This window comes from Panicum virgatum, chromosome 3N, assembly GCF_016808335.1.
Source record: "Panicum virgatum strain AP13 chromosome 3N, P.virgatum_v5, whole genome shotgun sequence".
NCBI lineage: Eukaryota > Viridiplantae > Streptophyta > Magnoliopsida > Poales > Poaceae > Panicum > Panicum virgatum.
The window spans coordinates 12852248-12874886 of NC_053147.1; the positions used below are offsets into that span (position 1 = coordinate 12852248).

Consider the following 22639-nt stretch of genomic DNA (forward strand, 5'->3'; position numbering starts at 1 on the left):
CAACACATAACATTTCTTACATCATCAGAGTTTTGCAGCGGAAAGTAAATTTATTACAAACCATGTTCAGAGTGGCAAAGTACTACAAAAGTTCGAACTACACAAATTATTCATGTCTCATTATTGCAGTGAAAGAAGTAAACGACGACTAGCGAAAGGTGTGACGCATCGATAAAGCCCGTACGAAAGCGTCACTCAGCGGGAGGGTGGTCAGCACCAGCTGAAGGGCCATCCCACTTAATAGACCAGCCCGAAGGCAGAGTACATGGCCAAGTCAGACTCGCAATCATATCTTCAAAGTTAGTACCTGAAAACAGTGCCACAAGCAAGGCTGAGTATACTAATACTCAGCAAGACTTATCCGTCACCGGATATACCATAGTCTGATAACTAGACATGCAAGGCTTCTTGGTTTGTGGGGTTTATTTTGCCAAAAACACCACTAAGAGTTGATCCTTATTTTTAGATTTTAACTTTGCCATATTCTAGTTGGATTAACCGTTCTAAGTTTGCATCTAACTCTACACAATCATGGTAGAGCAACTATTTAATCAAACAGCATGATTAGCATCAGCATGTTCCACTTGTTACTCTATGTGACTGAAAACATTAAGCAATCTCATGCCGTGAGAGGCGGACGATTCCGAATCGAATTTCAACCTGGCCAGGGGAATCTAACACACACGCATGGGAATCGACTTCGCTTTCGCCCACGCTACTTTTCCCCTTTCTTCTCCAGTCCATGGACATGGGGTACCCTCCTCGACTACAGAGTCCGACCACTCTGCACCCGTATGTCCGGACAAAAATAAAACCTACTTCTACCAAGAGGGTTTACCAACATTCCACGTGCTGGTCCGGTCAGGTACTTAAACTTACGATTACTATATTTCTCGGCATGTGGCTAGTACTTTCAAAGGCTTAACGAAATGAGCCACACACCGCGACCTTAACCATTTTTTATTACACCAACGGGGTATCACAACTACACAACCCCGCCCGTTGTCCTTATATTTCAACAGGAATTTAAAGTCAGTCAACTCCTATATGCTCGCGAGAGGCAGGAAACCACTTGACTTCTATCGTTCCTAATTAGCGGGGCAACTAGTCGATAAAAAGATCCGGATATCAAACATAGGTACCTAGGGATCATGCATCTAAAGTTTTCGATCAACGCCTAGAAAACGTAAATACGCAATAAAATTATTACAACATATACAAATAGTTAGATGAATATAATGCATAAAATAATGGGATTATGCACCGGGGCTTGCCTTCTTGGGCACTGTCAAACTGAGAGTCCTCTGGGGCTTGGCCCAGGTCTTGGTTCACGTTAGCACAGTTAAGATTAACCTCCGACACAGCAAGAGAATCCGCTGGAATCAGTTCGTAATCACCGTCGGTGAGATTAACCGAGTCTATATGCAATGCAAGATTTTCATGATTACAATAGGATAAATGATTTCTTTCCTTCACGATAAAGTTGTAGTCCAACAAAAAGTTAACTTAATCATAATTTTTGTGAGTTCATTTACTGGGCAGTCATTTATGGAGTAGTAATTACAACTAAGTATCTTCATGAATGAGTGTGTGGGGTGGTTTCCATTTCTAGGATTAAAACATAGCATGTGTTCACAAATTCATAACAGAAAAACCTACTCATGAACTGGTGATGAAAAATTAATGTAGAATAGCTCAGACAATCCATCACCTACTGTATAAATTTCAGCATCTAACCATAAAGCATTTAATTATGAAAAATCATGCAAAAAGATCACTATAAAGACTTCACAAATTTGCACAGAATGATAGTCATGGTTTCTAGTGCTACAAAATTTATAGGAGCATCTAGATATCATCTACTCAGTACTGTAAATTTTCCAGATTTTATATACTTATGTATCAGGAGTTATAAAATTAACAAAACCATCAAGCTATCAAAAAAGATAAATTCCACAGAGAGTTATGAAAGGATTATGGATCACAAAATTTTACCAGAACCTATATATGTTCTATACATATTCCAGAAAAATTATCAAGCATTATTTCTACCAGATTAATTACTTATGCATTTAACTTTAAACGAGCTTGCATATTAATTTGAGATCTAAGATGACCAGTAATGCATGTGAAATTTTTATCACAGGAAGAATCTACTCTTACTAAGAACATGTCCAAAAATCATGATCGTATATGATCTATTTTACCCAGAACAAAAATAACAAACCTAGCCATGATATACTAAGCATGATTTATAACTGTAGCAATACTCAGTGAATAGAGTTCAACTTTGCAGGAATGATTCCAGAACTAAAACAAGGCTCCAAAAAAAATCTAGATTTTTCTGAGCACAATAACTATATATGGTGAATTAAGTTGATTAAACAAGCATTAAACATAATATATAGCAAACTATCTCTAATATTTATTAAACTTATGGATCAGCAATATTTCAGTCACATATGCATCCAAGAAAAATTGAAGAGCTAGATCATATCCATGTTTTCCAGCATTAAATCATGAAGTTCATTAGCAGATCTAAGAATCCTTGTTATTTAAGCAAGTTAACAGATTCAAACAGGTCTCATCTTTTTACCATAAGCCTAATACTCTACCAGGATTAACATATCCAAAAATCAGGGTCATCTACTGAGCAAAACTTCCAGAACATACAGTAGGTGTTTATTTTATTCTTTTTCATAGATTAAAATGTGTATGGATTCTGTAGATTTGCATGTAACAAAATTTGTAGATTTCATTATAAGGGTTCCAGAACATTTGAGTGTGCATTTTACAATTTTTTTGTGATTTGTTATGTATTTTTGAAGTTCACTGCCAAACTCAGAGAAACTTGCACTCAGACCCTTAAGCAAAAAAGAAAAATTACAACCGGGTCCTTCGCCGTCCTTCTCCACAGCCGCACCTTGCCGGTGGTGTTCTGCTAGGCAGGGCTTACCGGTGCTACGCCTGGAAGGCACGCTGGGCAGAGGAGTTCGAGAGCTACCTACCAATGACGGCGTTCGGGGCTGGGGTGGTCGGAATCGAGGTCGCCGGCGTGGATGGCGGCAGTGGTGTTCGGGCCGCCAGCGTTGTGATTGAAGGAGGGCTCAGGGTAGTCGAACGTCGAGCACACGAGCACCGCGAGAGCGTGAGGAAGCTGTTGGACTAGCTGTCGTGCTCGATTGCTGTCGGAATCGGTCGGTCCATGGCGAGCCTTGAGCTCACCGGCGGCGGCGCGATTGGGTGGCGGCGATTGGTTGGCTTCCGGTGTGGTTCTGGGCATGCGTGAGCTTCATTGGAGCTAGGTGAGGTTGCTGGTGAGGTCGGATGGGGAAATGTGGGTCGGGGGTGGCCTGTCCGCGCGAGCTCGAGCTCGCCGGCGATGGCGGACGGCGGAGGGAGGGGAAATCGAGGGGGTCGCGCGACGGTGGGGGTTCTGCCCCTATTTATAGACTGGAGGGCTTAGATGCGAAGCAAAATGGGGCCTGGGGAAGGTCGGACCGGGCCGGAGGCGCCTGGCGGCGAGGTGGCGGCACTGCGCATGGCGGGCGGCGTGTCGCCTTGCCAGGAGGCCTGGGACGCATGGCGAGCGGGGCAACGGCCAGCTAGGGTGCCAAGCGGCAAGTTTGGGGGCACCTGGGGGTCCAGATGGACGTGGACGACGTCCACCGTACGCCGGCGGCGGGCGGCTGCACCGCGGGCAGAGGACAGGGAGGGGAGATGATGGTAGGGACCTATCTATAATTTCTGAAATCTCAGGGACCTCTCGGTAAACTAAAATTTTCTCTAACTTTCTGGACTCAAATGAAAAGGTGTTGAATACCAAACTTGTGTAACTTTTCAAAATCTACAACTTTTGTTTTAGGCAAATTTTCATTTGAAGTCCATATTTTGAACTATTTTAAATTCCAAACTTGCATTAAAGGGCTTTTATTTTTATTTGATTTTTGATGGGATTTGGCTGAAAGTTGAATTCAGCACATGTCATTTAAGGTACCTACAACAACCCAAACTTCTTTTTGTGCATATTTTTAAATAGGATTTGAGTATGTTTTTAACATTTTTAATTTCACATTCCATGCTTCAAATGTGTAGTTAGAATTTTATTTGACTTTTTCTTTGTGAATTTAAATTTTCGAAACCCCTTCCATAATTTATTTGAGTTAAATGAACTGGCTTTTAGTACAAACACCAGAGGTGTCACAGGCGATGGCGCGGAGCTCCCGCACCACGCCCGCGCCATGGCAGTTGGGATGAAAACAGGACGGGAAAATCCCGTCCCGACCGGCATCGTATCCCGTAAAAATCGAGCGTATACCGTTTTGGCAAAAAAAACAGGAACATGAAATAAAACATGAAAAAACCGACAAGAACAGGAGAAGTTTTTTCCTGACCGTTTTCACGGTAACCGGATTTCATACAGGAATTCCCGTCAGGATCTTCCCGTTTTTAGGCCCAGTCCAGAGTCCTCTTAGAGGCCCAGACTTCTCCCCAGCGGCCTGGCCCATCCGACTCCAATAAAACTGCTGCCACTCACTAAACCCTAGCTCTCACTGGCCCCTCCCATCCCAGTCCCACCCGACCACCCAGCCACCGCCCGCCGCCCAGGCAGGCACAGCCGCGCAGGCCGCGCTGCCCGGCAGCCGTGCGCCAGCGCCAGCGCCTCCCCGCCCACTCACTCTCACCCAACCCTAGCGGCCGCCGCACCCCTCTCTTCCGGTCTTCTCGCCGCCGGCTGCCGCAACCCTCTGTCCCTCTCCTCCCGACGCCGGCCGCCGCACTTGCCCCATCCATCTCGCCGTCTGGCCATCCCCACTCGGCAACTCCCTAGGCCGGCGGTCCCTGCGCGACCGCGCCCAGTCGCCAAGGCCCCTCCGCCGCCAGCGCGCCACCCCACCACCACCAGGCGGGCACCGTGCTTGCGGCCTGGCGGGAAGATGGCCACGCGCGGCCCAGTGAGACGACCGCGTGCGGCCGGCCGAGGTGCGCGGAGGGGGACCGACTCGGCGGCGACTGGCGGCACGGGCACAATCTGGCCGTCCTCGGCGACGACAGCGGTGGCTAGTTCTCGGCGCGGCCATTCGACGGCGCCCTCGGGCGGGCGGGCCGAGCGACGGCACGCTGCTGCTGTCGTGCTTCGAGGCGCGCTATGGCCACTGCAGATCTGCATATGCTTCTTCGGCCTCAAAGCACCGCCTGAACTGCCTCTCTGTTACCTTGATTATGTGTGATTGATTTTGTGTGATGCATTCATAGTTGTAACTATTACGTCGAGCCAACTGTATGAAGTGGTTACATGTGTCGTGTTTCTGATCGTAATTTATATTTTTCGACCGTTCCCGATATCCCATAATATCGAATTTGTTTTCCCGTCCGTAATTTCCGTTCCTGGCAAAACAGAAACAGTAACAGTTAGGAGGTTTTCCGACCATTTTCATCCCTACATGGCAGACGCGCAGATACGGCGGTAGTACTGCCAACCCGGCCCTCAGCAGACATGCGGAGGAGCAGGGGTGGCTCTGCAGGTCCTCGTCGTCTGCCAACCCGGCCCTCAGCAGACATGCGGAGGAGCAGGGGTGGCGCTGCGGGTCCTCGTCGTCTTCCTCTGCACGGTCCTCGTCTCCGCGGAGCTCCTCGCCAGATCCGCCCTCGTTCAGGCCCGAGCTCCCCACCATGGCACAAGGACCAGGAGCGGCACCTCGAGCCTGGCCTGCGGCAGCGGTGTGGAGGAGCGGGAACAGCGCTGCGAGCCTGGTCAACGGCGGCGGTGCGGAGCTAGGATGGTGCTGGTGGCCCAGCCTGCGGCGGCGGCGCACAGGAGAAGTGGCGGCGGCGGCGGCGCACATAGCACATAAGCCAAGTAGGGGCCTCCCTAGGGACCCGTGGGAGATGGGCTGTGAAGAGAAATTTGAATGCCTCCCTACTCTAGGGATCCAAGTAGGGGCATTGCTGGAGTGATGTATTAATAATAAGCCTCTACTATATATGTTATTAGAGCAACTCCTGCAGAGACCTAACTTGAGCCCCTACTTTTAAAGTAGGGACTTAGAGTAAAAAATCAATTGACCTTATTACTTCCTTACGGTACAAAATCTGCAAATTTCATGTTTTTCATTTTTTAGGTATCATGTGTCTCAAACTCTCCAATCGCCCTTGAGTCGCAAGAGAAGGCTAGCTTGGCTCTTACAACTAAATTATCCTTCAAGCAGCCTCACGGGTTATATTTGCCTTTGGAGCGTCGACCCATTTTGAGGTTTATCATCATAATTGTAAAAAGCCGTCTCATTTTAGCTGATTCAATAGTGCTCCGTGAGAGAGAATAAGATGGATTAAGAAGCAGATAAGCCGAACATTAGTAAATTTTATCAATAGATGACTGCCCATACACAGTATTCACACCTTCTGTCGTGATATTCCAGGGTAAAGAGATGCCATTATATATACTCCTAGCAAATAAAAGAAATACCATTACCAACAGTCCTATTTTAAGAAAAGGTGGGTCCATTATATTACTGAAACTTGAGTAAGTAATGCTTGCACATTAATTCCATTTTAGTGTCGCTTTCTTCCTTAAATAATTGAGATAAGCTTTGGCTTCGAAAGTGCCTTTTGTGAGCGGAGATTCATTTTTCTCAAGACAACAATTATTCATAACTGTAGCTGTGTGGTGCTAACAGTTGTGATGAATGAAAATTGTGCCTGTTAAACTCGCCCCATCACATCGCGCGGCTACTGCTTATGGTACTATAGCTACAGTACCTCTAGCTATAGTACCTATACGTATTGGCGAATTATAGGTACTTGAGTCAGCCGCTACAATAACCAGCCAATATGAGCCACTAAAGTACCACATTCTCTCACAAAACACTATTAATTCAGCTACTATAGTAATAAGCTCCAGCCATCTGAACAAGCAGAATAAAACTAAAGGAAAAGAAGATGGGGAGATAGAAGGCTCAAAGAGCAATTAGTGGACCATGGACCAAAGCAATGAATGGATACGACTAAATATCATTCCCTATTTTTTATGCGACACAAGATTGTTGATGGGAGCGTTGTCTACCAATGAAAACACAACACCGTTAAAAATTATAAATATTCGCTTCTACATGCCCTTTTATTAATTTGCAAGTGTTCAATACTGTACATGGTGCAAAAGAGAGAGGAAAAATCTTATTGCGTGCCAATACTGTACGTGGTGCAAAAAAAGAGAGAGGAAAAATCTTATTGCGTGCCACGATTTGGCCACGTTGGAGGACCATATACGATCGAGCTTACTCCATGTCGTCCAGATATTGTATTGCTAAAGAGCTAATAATTAATGGCCATATCTTGATTATGATGGCCAAACTGAAATACGAATATAGTTGTGCTTTAGTTGGTAGCTAGGAGGTGTGGGTGATAAGCTCGAATTTGGATATATGTACATGTATATCTTCTCAGCATATATAAAGCCACATATATAGTTCATATTCCTCCTAGGCTCGTCTAATTTTTAATTGGTTTAATTTCATAAGGTAATTAATGTTGTGAGTTCATGAAAACACTCATATGTGCGTGAAAGTGAAAGAGTAGAGTCTACATGTAGGTCTGTCGGGATATTGCGGCCACGTTGTTGGGATGCTCATGACCAGTGCTGGTATATACCAAACCTCATTCTATCAGAGATTAATTGTCTTGTCTTGAACGCCTGGCCTAGCTAGCTATGGCCCTGTTTGTTTTCGATTATAAGTGGATTCTCGGCCAAAATAAGCGAGAAGCCCATACAAACGGCTCGCTTATTTTTGGATTGTAGGGGCCGCGGCTTTCTCAGGAATCGGCGGTACAACATGAATGCTACTTCTTTCCACCGCATCTCCGAACTCGCGCAGGCAAGAATCGAGCGGATTTTCTCCCCCGATATCCTTCCTGCCCCCGTCTCCCCCCCACCCCGGCCCCCACAATACGCAGGCGCCGCCCGAGACCCTCGAATCTCGCCGTTCTCCTGTACCGCCGCCGCCCCCTCCTAGCGCCGCCACCGCCAAACCTGTACAGCGCCGCCGCCCTAGGGGAGGCGCTCCGCCTCCTGCGCGTGGAGCCGAGCCACCGGAGGAAGCCAGAGCCGCCACCGCCGGCTCTGATTCCGGCCGACCTTGTCGTCCTCCGCTGCCGGGGAGACCTCGAATGAGTCCCTCCCGCTCCCTCTCTCTTTCCCCCACAGTCACGGTCTCCCACGCCCTGGAACGCCGGGCGGCTGGCCGGCCGGCCAGCCGCCGCCGACAGCCATGGCCAAGCTCTTGCGTTTAGGCCCGGGAAAAAAAAGGAACTAATACCATGTCCAGAATTGACTAAATATAAGAATTATTGACTTGTATTGGTATTCAGTTAAAAATGAGATATCATCAGCCTTAGGGATATTTCAGACATTTTACCACTCAATTCAGAGAATCGACTCAAAATAATCTGGATTGTCAAATACCCAACTTAGGCCCTGTTTGGGACCGCGATGGCGTCGCGAATGAGCAAGAAAAGCGAAAAAAGCCCGCCGAACGCCTCGCGACAGACGCGCGTCCGCTGGCCGCGTGTGAAGGCAAAACGCAGGATTTGAACTGGGCGGCCAAAAATCGCAGAAGCGAGCTCACGGCCGCTTATCGCTTATTCACCTCGCGCTTATCGCCCATGCAGTCCCAAACAGGGCCTTATTCAGACATCCGATTCTCTAGACAGCTAGTTTATCCCGGAAATCTAATTCTCAGAGAAGCGATGTCCAAAAAAACGGAAACAAACAGGGTCTATATATATACATATATATATACATATATATATACATATATATATATATATACATATATATATATACATCTATATATATACATATATATACATACATATATATATACATACATATATATATACATACATATATATATATACTGCTTGACGCGGTCCGATCCTCTGCTAGCTTTGTCTCTAGCTAGTGTACTCAACCGGCCGGCCTGGTGAATAGCGGTGACTATACACTATTTTTCAATTTTATTTTAAAAATAATCCACCCGAACAAAAATTTGCAGACCTAACCATTTTGGTCGCGCCGGTCAGCGTGATAAGGTGTGCCACGTTGGCACGCTTCGGAGCGCTCAGAAAGGGTCTGCCAGCGCATATTCCACGTGTCAAACTTGTCACGCCACTCCCACCGGTGTGACAGTACAGCCTTGTCACGCCACCCCCGCTGGCGCGACAAGGTTTGACCTTAGAAAAATCATATCTTTTTCATACGAACTCGGATGGAGATGATTTTTATACGAAAATTATAGCTCTCAATGAGATCTACAACTTTCTAGTTTTGAGTTTTTTTATTTGAAACCATGAAGATTCTTAAATAATTAATTTAAATTTTTGACAGTATATTAAGCACTTGTACATCTATCGGATCGTCTCATGTTTATCATGGGCACAAATTAAGTTCTTTATAATGGTTGATCTATGAAATAATATGGACTAAATAGTTCGATAAGAAATACAATGAGAAATCAAACTATATCATCATTGAGTACGGAATATAATGTAACACTCTAGATATTATTAGTTATCGCTTTAACTTGCGAGTTGGTCTAGTTGAATTGGTGGGGGCACGATCATGAATTGGTTGGTAGGTCAAAGAACTTTATGCTATTTTCTTGCTTTGAGCCATCATTTTACTTCCATCTATTACATTAACCTGTTTTGATCCCCATTAGCTGTGCCCTCCTGCGTGGTCTTGGTTGGATGGGCAAGTCTGACTAATTTTTGTATTCGGCACGGACTCTTTGATTACATTCTAATTTTTCTTATTTCTTTAATTCTAAAATTAGATATTTTTCAATCGTTTTTTATATGGACTCTTGAGTCAGTTTAGACCGATAGATGTTCGTAAAATCCAACAGTATAAATCCTTTTTTTTAGATTAATGTTGAAATTTCTAAACCCTCTCGATGAACGTGATGACTCTCGTTTTTTTATAACAACGCTTTCTTATTAATATAATAGGTATCTAGAGTGGTGGGATCTATGGGAGGCACCTCGAGCAATGGTCTTGGCTAGGCCGAGCAAGCGGTGCAATCGATGAGTGTCACGCTAATCAAAGGAGATACGATGAAAAGGAGGTTATAGGAAGGAAAACAACTGAAAGTACTCATTTTATCTAAACCACTGAAGTACTAGTATAAAAAACATGTATCTTTTTCGAACTGTTATCATATTTTAATGTTTTAATCTTTCAAAAAAATACTTGATTATACCATATAGTTTGATTTCTCATTTTATTTCTTATCGAACTATTTAGTTCATATTATTTCATATGTCAACCACTATATAGAACTTAATTTGTACCCATGATAAAAAGGAGACGATCTGATAAATATACAAGTGCTTAATATGCTGTCAAAAGTTTAAATTAATTATTTAAGCATCTTCATAGATTCAAATGAAAAAACTCAAAACAAGAAAGTTGTAGATCTCATTGAGAGCTATAATTTTCATATAAAAATCATCTCCATCCGAGTTTGTATGAAAAAGATATAATTTTTCTAAGGACAAACCTTGTCGCGCCAGCGGGGTGGCGTGGCAAGGCTGTACTGTCACGCCGGTGAGAGTGGCATGACAAGCTTGACACATGGAATATGCACTGGCAGACCCCTTCCGAACACTCCAAAGCGTGCCAACGTGGCACACCTTGTCACGCCAATACATATGGCGCGACAACGTGTTTTTGTTGCGCCACACTGACCGGCGCGGACAAAATGGTTAGATCTGCAAATTTTTGTCCGGGTAGATTATTTTTAAAATAAAATTGAAAAATAGGTTAAAAATAAAAAAAAATTCTAACTAAAACGATTCTTGCTGATGCATCAGCATCGTACTCGCTCCTTCCACAAAAATTGAAGTCACGTGCTTCTGGTGGTGTACGCACGTGGAACCATCTATCTCGGCCGAAAACGACTCTGGGCTCTGGCTGTACGTGCGCGGCTGCATGCATCAAATAAAAAATTGCAGTACAATACCAGAATACCTATGGCGTTGGATGAGTCCACACATCATCCATCACTTGTACCCGCGAGATGTAGCTAGCTAGTAATTCATGGCACGGGTTCCTCATGGCCCTAACGCGTGCACTCACCCAGTCACCCTCTGTCTGTGCTGTTCATCAGTAGTAGTGCTGCGTGACGGGGACGTACGGCGGCGAGACACCCACCCATGGAACTAACAGTGCACGAGTACTATCTATTGTCTACCACACGGACGGGGGAAAAATCCGGTGGAGACGAGCGTTCGCTGTGCTTACCGTCGTCCCTCGATGAACTACGCGTGGACGACATCCGACGTCTGTGAAGTGCATCTGGGCCCATAGATGTTAATGGTAAGTTTCGGTGATTAATGACAACCGTATGCGACTAACGTGTGTTTTGAAGGAAAAATTAATGATTGATTTAGTCCCATATGAAATGTGAAAAGAGACCCCTCAATTCGTTACAATCACGCGTGTCAAGGACTCAATTTCAAATATTAAGGACATTTCTAGTCTCAAGTGTCACAAGGAGATGAAGGACACTTGATTTAGATATGGTTTATAGTGTCTAGTTCTTGACCGTACTATTAAGAGGGATTCATGAGTTAGTAGCTTGAACAAACTTGAGTTGGCCTTAGAAATCTTGCACACTCGCTCAAAAACAGCTCAAGATAGTCAATAGAAGTTAACACAACACTTGGAAGAAGAAACAATCGAAGTAACATTGAAATCCAAGTCAATTCAGCTGAAAACCAGGAAAAACAGCAGCACCGGTTGAACCGGTGCCCTAGCGTCGGAGCATCCTATGCTTGCCGGAAGGACCGATGCCCTGTCGGTCTATCTTCTCTGGATGAAGGCTGAAATCAAGTATAGCACCGGTTGAACCGATGGTCAGAAAAGTAAGCACCAGTGCAATGAAAGTTCTTTGTTCCAGAGAGCATGTTTTGGTGGACTTCAACTTCTCTTCAGCACCAGTGGAACCGACGCTTCGGAATCAAAGCACCGGTGCATTGAGCGTCATATGTTCCAGAGAGCTTGTTTGAATTAATCAGTAAACCTCTTCAGCACCGGTTGAACCGATGCTTCTACGGAGCATGCACCGGTGTATTGAAGCAAGCCTGGACACTGTGTCAGAACTCCAACGGCTACAATTGAGACACAGAGAGACCGGTTGAACTGACGCCTTAAAACAGACACCCATCGGTTCTTCCGGTGCTCACGATTTTTCTGCAGTGGACTTCCAACGACTATGTAACTCCTTCCACTCTATATAAGGGCACCCCATGGCCCATTTCAGTTGCCTTTTGACACCCTGAATACCTGAGGCCACCCTTGAGAAGAAGAGAAAGTGCTTAGAGCAAACAAGAGAAGATCTAGCTTTTAGTTTGTGCTTCAACCTTGAAGAATCCATCCCTTCCAAGTGTAGCAAGTGTGCTTGAGTTAGGGCCAACTGAGTGTAGGTCAAGTGAAGGCTTAGGAGCTTGTTACTCTTGGTGTTTGACGGCACCTAGCCGGTCTTGGTGATCGGAAGGTTCTTGGTGAGCTCTTGGAGTTTGTGGGAGCCCCAAGACAAGAAGTTTGTGCACGGTGTGAAGCTCGCCGTTCCGGAGATGGAGAAAGAGCATTCTTAGTGATCACTTGCTTCTTGGTAGAGCAAGGGAGCAATACCCTTGTGTGGGTGCTCCAACGTGGATTAGGGGGGAGCGTCAACTCCTCGATACCACGGGAAAAAATCCTGTTGTCTCGTGTCTTTTACTTTTACTTCAAGCATTTAATTCCTTTTGTTGCTTTTCTTGCTTGAAATTTGACTAGGACAACTTGCTTGGTAGCATGAGCTCTTTCTTAGGATTTGATCTTGCTAGTGTGCATCCATCTAGGCAATATGATCATGATAGTGTGTTTACCGACCTAAGGATCCTTTGCTAGCATGCTCTAGTAACTAAGTTTCGAATTTATAGATTGGGCAATACTAGTTTAAGTTAAGGACTAGTTAGAATTTCGAAAAAGTCTCAATTCAACCCCTTCTTGGGCCACTATCCTTTCAGTCTGCCAAGAACCTCGGCTCTCGCGTTTAGGAGGAAGCTGCAGCGCTCGGCTCCTGAGCAGCTCGTCAATAAATACTCGCGATTAAGCCATTCATGACCAGCTCATCCTCGTCGTCTGACAAGTCGGGAATCCACTAATTAACGATATCTCGATCAATATAGCTAGCTACTAACAATGGAGGACGTGCTTCTGGCCAGCTCGTCGTCGGCGGTCGTGAGCATGAACGGCAGCGGCGAGGGCGATACGAGCTACGCCAACAACTCCAACTTCCAGCGGTTCATCGCCTCCGTCACCAGGAAGGCCCGGCGGGACATGGCCGCCGCGCTGTACCGCGCCCTGGGCCGCCCGGCCTCCCTGGCCATCGCCGACCTGGGCTGCGGCACGGGGCCCAACGCGCTCCTCATGGTGTCCGACGCCGTCGACGCCGTGCTGGCGGAGATCGAGGAAGAGGCGCCCCTGCAGCTGCGCGTCTTCCTCAACGACCTCCCCGCCAACGACTTCAACGCCGTCTTCCGCCTCCTGCCGTCGTCGCCGCTCGCCGGCACCGGCTGCCTCGTGTCCGCCTGGCCGGGCTCCTTCTACCGCCGCGTGTTCCCGGAGGCCAGCCTCGACTACGTCGTCTCCTCCTCCAGCCTCCACTTCCTCTCAAAGGTTGCTAGTATATTACTATATTGCCATGCCAGCCGCCAGCACACAGCAAGCATCGTCTTGCATTGTATACCATAATGCATACGTGCAAAATGTGCGTGCAGGCGCCGTCGATGGCGACGTCGACGGAGCTTCTGAACCGGGGGCGCGTGCACGTGTCGGAGTCCGGCCCGGGCGGTGCTGGACGCGTACCGGGCGCAGTTCCACGCCGACTTCCTCGCCTTGCTCAGCTGCCGCGCCGCCGAGACGCGGGCCCGGGGCCTCCTCCTCCTCACCTTCGTCGGCAGGAGGGCCGCGCGCCCCACCGCGCACGACTGCTACCTATGGGACCTCCTCGCCGACGCTCTCATGGACATGGCCGCCGCCGGGCTCGTCGACGAGGAGCGGGTGCACTCCTTCAACGCGCCCTACTACGCGCCCTGCCCCGACGACCTCGCTAGGGTCATCGCGGAGGAGGGCTCCTTCGCCCTCAGGACCCTGCAGCTCTTCGACACCACGCGCCGCCACCTGCTGCTCGGCGGCGGCCCCGCCTCCCGCCACCCGACTAGTAGTAATAAACACGACGGCGACGACGAGCTGCCGCGGTGGCTGGCCGCGGAGACGGCGGCCACCATCAAGGCGGTCGTAGAGCCTATGCTGCGGACCCACTTCGGCTGGGCCGCCATGGACGGGCTCTTCTGCAGGTACCGCCTCCTGCTTGAGGCGTACTACCGCAGCAAGGCCACCAGGAACAAGGATGACATCACCAACGTCTTCCTCGTCCTGGAGAAGAAACAACGCTGCTACTAGGCTAGGCTGGCTCCCCCTTCGGGGACCCACACTGATACTATAGCCCGCCCATGCGTGCGGTGCGGATCGGATACCAGAGCCTATTGTCACGTATATCACGTGCAAACCAATATCTCTTTGCAAGTCTGATTACTCAATTCAAAGGCGAGCGGTTAATTGTAAAATTACTCAATTTCCCCATGCCCCTTGGATGTTGATCCGATGTTCCAGATTGGAGTTTGCACAATTTGCACGGAGAAGTTAGTTTGCACTTGATATATTCCTTATATATTATCCGCTCTCCTCCCACCCACTGTTTTCTTCCTCCCCGCCGTCATCTACAATTCGGGCTCCGGAGGTTTGAGTTCAGCGTTCGGGAGTGGGCTCCGTTCCGGGGCTGCTGCCTCGCCAGGCTAGCCTTGTTCGGTTAGACATGTATTCATTCTGGCCCGGAAACGATAGAAACAGTAAGAGATATAACAAGACACCGGGATTCATTTCGGGTCAAAAATTATTTGTAACAAAATAGACTCATAATAGATACATCAAGAGGTCGGGATTAATTCCACACTTCTAGACTCATGGATTGATTTCATGTCTTTTAATGTGAGTATCATAAACTTATTTTGTTATAATTAGTTTTTGACCCGAAACCGATCTCTTATTATATCTTTTATTATTTCTATCATTCTCGATCCGAAATGAATCCATGTCTGACCGAACAAGCCGAGCGATGTCCGGGCCCGGCGGTGGGATCGGACAGCGGAGGATCTCTCTCTGGTTGGATTTTTTTTTGAAAGGATCTGGTTGGATTAATTGGAAGCGCCACGGCGGATGCTCCACAACTACGTACCCCTTCCCTTTTTATTTTTCAAAATTCGTGATGTGTGGCGTCAAATTAAAATTTGAAACATTATATATAATAGCAATAAAGTGTACATGCGTTCACACGTGTTTGATCAGTTGCATTTAAATGAATACACCAAATTATCTAGGATTTATTGTTTGTTCTGTTGATTTTTGGATTGTCAGAAGGGTGGACCTAGGTGCAAGAAAAATTTGATATTCTTCCTGATTTTACAAAATTATTTGCACAAAATTTGAAACTCCCCTTATATATTGAGTGAGTTTCAGCTCCCCCTATATTCTAATCACACCGTTTATTTACGATATTAATTCCGTTTGAGCCCCGTAACATGATGATAATACGTATTACGACAGTACAAATACTGTATGATTTTTAATTCAAAAATAATAAATAAATAGTTAGTTAATGAGTGATAGTATATAGATGGAATAGATATGGGAGGAATGGTTGGAGAGAAGGAGTTATAGGAGGAGGAATCTTTTGGAAGGAGGTAGTAAAATATAGTAAATAATATGTTTGGTGGGAGTTGGAGAGGGGGAATGGTTGGAGATAGCCTAAGGAACAAACTTTTCACTGATAGCTCTTTTTCTCGTGAACGTTCTTGCATTGTGTTCCTTCTAGATTTCTCAAATAACCAATAGAAGTACATATCACAGCGCCTTTGTAAGACCCCAGCCGTTGTGGCCATCATGCGCCCCCGGTCACCGGCCGAGAATGTCATTTGCCAGTAGTTCGGATTCAATTGTGGCCAGGCGATCCAAGTAGCAATGAGGGACCAGACGCGCTTCGTGTATCTGCAGGCTGCAAGTAGATGACGTGTGGTCATGTACTCTCGCCTGCAAAGTGGGCTCACATTGTTTCTTGGCCACCCTCTAGTTACAAGACGCTCCGATGTCCATACTCTGTTCTTCGTAATCAGCCAGGCAAAGAACTTGCATTTTTGAGGTGCCCACGCCTTCCAAATTAACGGCTTGAGCTTACTCCGTTCTTCGTAGCCAGCCAGGCAAAAAAATAAGCATGCATTTGGGAACCTTTTAGCAGGCTGACGGTAATTATCAAGCAATTGGATCCTTCCGTGCAAATTCCCACTGAAATGGGATGGGTATGCCTTTTTTCTTTGAAAAAGGCTATAAGATGATGCATGCACAACAGAAATGCCCAACTGAATCTAGATGATGCGTGCAGGACAGGGGTCTGAGGATAGCATGAACAGACGGTGACAATCCATCTGCACGTCACTCGTTCTCATCCGTGGAAGACCCAAGAAAGGCAACAGCTCACCTGAATAGAAAACAGCAAACAAACAAACAAACAAGCATCTCCATTTTATTCATTATGCTGCTAATAAGAGATTCCACGATCTGAAGACAACAATTCACAAGCAAATTTTGTAAGAACTCCCAGATGCACAGCCATAGAATATTATTGATACGTTTTTTTCTGTGTACAAAGTAGCATTAACCTAAATATAGAATCATGCGCCCCCGGTCACCGGCCGAGGATGTCGTTTGCCAGCAGTTCGGATTCAATTGTGGCCAGGCGATCCAAGTAGCAATGAGGGACCAGACGCGCTTCGTGTATCTGCAGGCTGCAAGTAGATGACGTGTGGTCTCGTACTCTCGCCTGCAAAGTGGGCACACATCGTTTCTTGGCCACCCTCTAGTTACAAGACGCTCCGATGTCCATACTCTGTTCTTCGTAATCAGCCAGGCAAAGAACTTGCATTTCTGAGGTGCCCACGCCTTCCAAATTAACGGCTTGAGCCTACTCCGTTCTTCGTAACCAGCCAGGCAAAAAAATTGCATTTCTGAGATGTCCACTGCTTCCAAACGGCTTGAGTCTCGTTTTAATGCTACTGAGGAATCGAGCCTGATACGCGGAGGCAGTGTATTCTCCATTCGTGGTCCACTTCTATTTTTTTCTTAATGTTCTTTCTCAGCATGTGTTTAGGGTTTGGATCGAGTTGTTTGCCTCTCGTAGTCGTTTTATAAGCTTGGAAAAGCTTAATTCAGTTGTGTTGGGGTTTGAAGTTGTTTGTTTTTCTTTAACATTCTTCTTCTAAAATAATTATGGTAAATCTCTTGTCGTTCCCTAAAAAAAAGCTTCCTATTGAGATTTTGCAACTTACATTATTATTGAATTCCATGCCCACATATTTGATATTATTATCCATGATCTTTTTCCCCGCATGTGTTCTACATGAGTGGGCTCGCGGAAAATTTTATGCAACTCTCCGCTAGGATTGTGCTCATCGTTCATCACCATCGCCATGATGTATGTGAAGAAGATAAGAGGAAATGCCTAAAGTTTCAACCATACTATCTACGATTTTGATTACCATGACTAGTATTGCATGGACGTCGATCGGATCCAATTAGGCGGTTTAGATCTTCTCACGACTTAACCAGGCGGGCTGGTTCTATATACGTCTCGATATGGTATTACGCCTAAAGAGGGGTGTGGTTTACGAAAGTTGTCTTGCACCGTGTAAAATGTTAAATTCGCTTTAATTTTTAAATTTCTGCCGCCCGGAACTTCAAAAATTAAGGGGAGATTTAAGAGCTATGTCAAATAGACTGAATTAAAGTTTAGGACCAATTTTTACTACTTTCTCCGTTTCAAATTGTAAATCATCTGATAAATCTAGATATATTACTTTTGCTATGTATTTAGACATAGCGTATATCTAGATGCATAGTAGAAACTATTACAATTTGGAACGGAGGAAGTAGTAACCATATGACAAAAAAAAACTTATATTTCCCTTCAGCACGTGCTTGCCACATTGAGTTGGTAACAAAACAGCAAAATGTTCATTGAATGTGCTTTGTATGCTGACCTAGTTGTGTAAGGGCCTGAGGTCGTCCATCTCGAGATGATCCTATTTGGATGATCTTTGAACTGCACGTTTTGCATCGTAACTCATAGAGTAACAAATTCGGCCATTTCTTATATACTCTGTCCGTTTTAAAATGTAAATTGTTTTGATTTTTTTAGATTTATAATTTTTACTATGTATATGTTATATCTAGATGCATACTATGAATCTAGAAAACTAAAAAGATGTACAATTTGGAATGGAGAGGAGTATTCATGTGTCATCATCCTCACATCCAATTATAATTAGGAATATCTACAGTAGACGAGCCTATTCAAGTCGAGCTCGGGACTTGGCGAGCCTATCGCGAACCGAGTTCGAGCTTGTCTGCACGCTTCAGATCGACCTCGGCTCCGGTATGCTATCGAACGAACTCGACCATCCAGCTTGAGGTGGCAGGCTCGCTTGAGCTCGGCTCGTCGACAGCCCTCCCCCTCAGGGCTCAGGGCTTCAGGTTCATCTCTGTTTCTTCCCCTTTCCCTTCTCTCTGACTCTCTCCTCCCTTGGTCTTCCTTCCCTGGCGGCGACGACTGGGCGAGCGGCGGCGCCATCCGTCACGCCTTCGCCCAGCCCTTTGCCGGCGAAGAGCTTCCACCAGGTATGCCTGCCCCTTCTCTTTCCTCCTGCTGTGCGAGGCGGAGCACCCCAAACCCTAACAAAACTATTTGTATTCGGATCTGATCCGCTTACAATTTATTACATACTAACTTCGATTTCGTTTGCAAAAATTATCGGTGTGCATGTGTACACCCATGTCCTATGCTGGGTCCGCTTCTGGTGTGTACTGGCCCATGGCGCATGGAGACTAGGGTTGGCCCTCCGCCGGCCGCCCCAGATCCTGCCCATCCTGACCTTTTCCTCCTCTTGCTGCAGATCCGCTGTACCGCCAGCAAGGAGGCCTCGCAATCCCCTCCGGAGCAGCAAGGTATGCCCTGCTCGATTCCTCATATACCAGACGCTCGCTGCACGCTCCAGTTTGAGCACTCGAACATACCAGTTGTTATGAGTATAAAGTTAGTTTTGTATAGCATTATTGGTTTGGTTATTTATTAGCTCGTCAGTAGTACTTAGTTGCATGAGTTTGTCGCAAAAAAGAAACTGCAAAGTGCAGTGGCGGAGCGTGAAGAAAAACTAGGGGGGGCCAATTCATAGCGCCAACACAGACACCTATACAAAAGTTCATGTAGAAATTTTTTGACAGTATAAACAAGTGCAACTAGCATCCAGCCAGAGAGAATCAATTTAATCAGGAGTGGCGTGCAGCTGTTGCTATGCTGCATGGGGTCATGCATATGTGCAGCAAGAGTTTAGGAGGAGACAGACATGCAAAATTTCACCAAGCAAGGGGGGGGGGGGGGGGGGGGGGAGCCCAGTTTGGCCTCCACTAGGCTCCGCCCCTGGCAAAGTGTATTGTCATGATGCCTTTTTTTTCTCATACGAGGGAATTCTCAAATCCTGGCTATAACTCTTAAGCTTATCTGAATTATTTCCAATCTTAACTGAACTTTATGCTAAATACACAACATGGGTGAGTTCTGAGGCTTTTTGCCCTTTCATATGTGATTTTGATTTGTATATGTCAATTTCTAATTGCAATTTGTCATTGGTTAAAATGTTTAGATGGATGATTTGGCTGTCAAGTGGTGCAAAATTATTGGTCAGGCTGCTAGAGGTGTTGCTACAATGTGCATAGACGCATTTTGTGCCGCAGACCACCTGTCACCTACGGTCCCTTAGCTGAAAGAGACAAAATTAGGATCCAAACCTTATGTTCATTTTCCTCGATGATAATAGGCACTGTGTAGAACAACTTCTCGTGAGGAGAGCCCCCTTTTCCACTTGTGGACATTGCTTAGTACAAAAACCGCTTGCTTACAGGCATAATTAACAGCTCAATTGAGGAACAGGTTCCCATGTGGCTGCAAGTGGCTGTCCACAATTGTAGGTTTAGGTTGATATATCTTAATTTTAGAAGAATTTTTGAAGCAGTCAGTGTTATTTCACCAAATTCTCTATGCTATTGGAGAGATGATTCGGCCACCGTCCCTTGAGGTCCACCCTAAAATTCAATCCGACTGAACCAATTGTTTTGCAGGTAAAATTACAAAAATTAACTTAGTTCTATTAGTTTATAAGCTACAAATAACTGCCATCCTGTTGCCCCACAACAAAAAATAGCTACAAAAATTATCTTCCATAAAATCTGTAGCTTCTAAACTAGTAGACCGCCTAAGTTAATGAATGATGGTGCTGAATCTGAGTACTTTGGTACTTTTTGTTGGTTGTACTAGCATACCCTGTAAGATATAGGTGCAGAATGTAACTTTGGCTTATTTTGTTGCATTAGTAATAATATTTTCTGTGAATCCGTTAGGTTTTGAGTTTGGTTATCATTTGAATACTACAAACCTCTAAACTCTAAATACTTTGATGGTTCTTCCAACTTCTGGGTGTTGATGTAGTTTCCATGTAATAGTTTACCTCATCCGCCTTTTTCCTACTTTTTTAGGCTGAGAGGTTTCTTGGATTCTAGTAAAGTTATTTCCTACTACACCAATGAAGTTTCCTTCAATTTGTCTTGTTTTCGCTTTCCATTGTGCATTGAGATATTGATTCACCTAATTTCTGGCAACCACAGACAGTTATTTTGCTACCTTCTATCGGTTGCAGGTGGAATGACCCAATTTGACTTAATGTGTTCAATTTAAATAATTTAACTCGTTGGTTATTGCCTATTCCTGTTGCCATAGTTCCAAAACAAATTTGGCCAAGGATAATACCAATTACCAATTGGTTCATGTGTTTACTTGAAATCAATGTTCTAATAACTGACTACTAGCCAAAAGGGGTCATTTTCACGGTTCCTGGTTACTTTAAGTTTGAAGGATATTTGACAGGCTACTACGGCTTGGTTGCATGATCCAGGAGTGCTTAAGTACCTGCGATGAGTTATGACTGCGCCGTTTATCTTAGATGCCATTGTTGACAATTCCTAAGTTTCTATCATCAAGAGTGATACATTACATATTTTTGATTCTATAAGTATAGACATAAATCCAATGTCAAATAGAAAAATCAGTACAATTAACAAGGATGATTCATGTGCTCACTACAAGATCAAGTGAGAGATAGAGCACCGTTTACAGGGTTGTAGTACCTTGTAATATTTAACTAGTATATGATATGACAATGATCTTTTCCCAAGTACTTTAGGCTAATATTGAGCTCTGGGAATAGCATTGGGATCCATATTGTTACTTGGAATCTTGTAGTTAGTATGATCACGCCATTTGAATTGTATTTTCTAATGTCCCTGTGCATATTAATTCTTTAAATTCTTTACTAACATGAACACATTCTATTATTTCACCAGTGTAGGCAACAAGCTGTTGGAATATGGACCAACATGGCAGGGATGACCATGTAAGAACTATCAGAATATAACCTTGCATAGGTCCCCAGTTACTTCCTCGTTTACGATGACTAACCATGATGCAGGAAGGGGTCCATGTTGTTGGATTTGAAGTCCCGCCTTCACCGGATGCTAGCTACAACAACCCTATTCCTGGAAATGAAGATGAAGGTCGGGAGCCCCCATTGGTCCCTCCTCATCTCCAGCATACGCTATTGAGCTTCCCGCCAAGCCAAGATGAATCGAGCCCCCTACCTCAACCCCAGACCGTGGTGCTCAACCACCTTTACATCGAGAAAGAGAACACAAGATCCGTGGTTGCTCTGGGGATCACACACCGGTTCAGGGCGAAGTTTGTGACAGTTGTTCTTTACAAGCCAGTGCTGAGGCGGTAGGGTGTGGCTATTCTGTGCCCTGCTCCTGCTTCCGTTTCTCTGCCCAGGAATGGTAATTAAACACGCTTGGGTTGCGGCCCATCGAACAAATAGAACCCCCTCTCCTGTTGTAGTTGTGCAGATTCTGCAGAAACAGAAGAACCCCCTGTTGTAGTCGGCGCAGAAACATGCAAGAAACCCATAGGCTGCCCGTCATTTTCGAATGATTAGCCTTGTACTTAATTGGCTGTTGGTGGTGGCAATGATGGTCCTGTTGTAGTTATGATCTGCGTAGCTTAACTCTGTTGTGTCGTTGACAAAATAGTGGGAATCTGTCTGGTGATGTATGGTCCTGTTGTGTCGTTGACTGACTTTCCGTGTGGGGTTGCTGCTAGTAGTGCATTTTAGGCACCAGCTACTGCTAGTAGTGCTGTTTGGCATTAATCGTGCGGACTTGCTACTCCCATGTGGCGGTCAACATGATGATCTTGTGCGGACTAGCTGGACTCCTGTATGGTGAGGATCGAAAGGCTTGGCAAGGTGGCTTCCACCCTCCAGGTGCAGCAATAAGCAACCAAGCAAGTTTTCCCCCATCTCGATCGGAAATGCATGATGATCGGAA

The 22639-nt window shown here is 45.5% G+C and overlaps 1 protein-coding gene and 1 pseudogene across 2 annotated transcripts; both read left to right on the plus strand.

The window, feature by feature from the left end:
* The first annotated feature begins 12641 nt into the window (after positions 1-12641).
* On the plus strand, positions 12642-15429 carry LOC120664372 (annotated as a pseudogene).
* A 3154-nt stretch (positions 15430-18583) lies between these two features.
* Positions 18584-22379, plus strand: LOC120664378 (SNF1-related protein kinase regulatory subunit beta-3). Of its 2 annotated transcripts, none has more exons than XM_039943572.1 (4): positions 18584-18829; positions 19105-19156; positions 21605-21654; positions 21730-22379. In XM_039943572.1, the coding sequence occupies exons 3-4, from the start codon at positions 21628-21630 to the stop codon at positions 22036-22038; spliced, it is 336 nt and encodes a 111-aa protein (XP_039799506.1). In that variant the 5' UTR covers positions 18584-18829; positions 19105-19156; positions 21605-21627; the 3' UTR covers positions 22039-22379. The 2 variants fall into 2 exon arrangements, with proteins under 2 accessions (XP_039799506.1, XP_039799507.1); XM_039943573.1 differs by having other exon boundaries at positions 21610-21654.
* Positions 22380-22639: the final 260 nt, after the last annotated feature.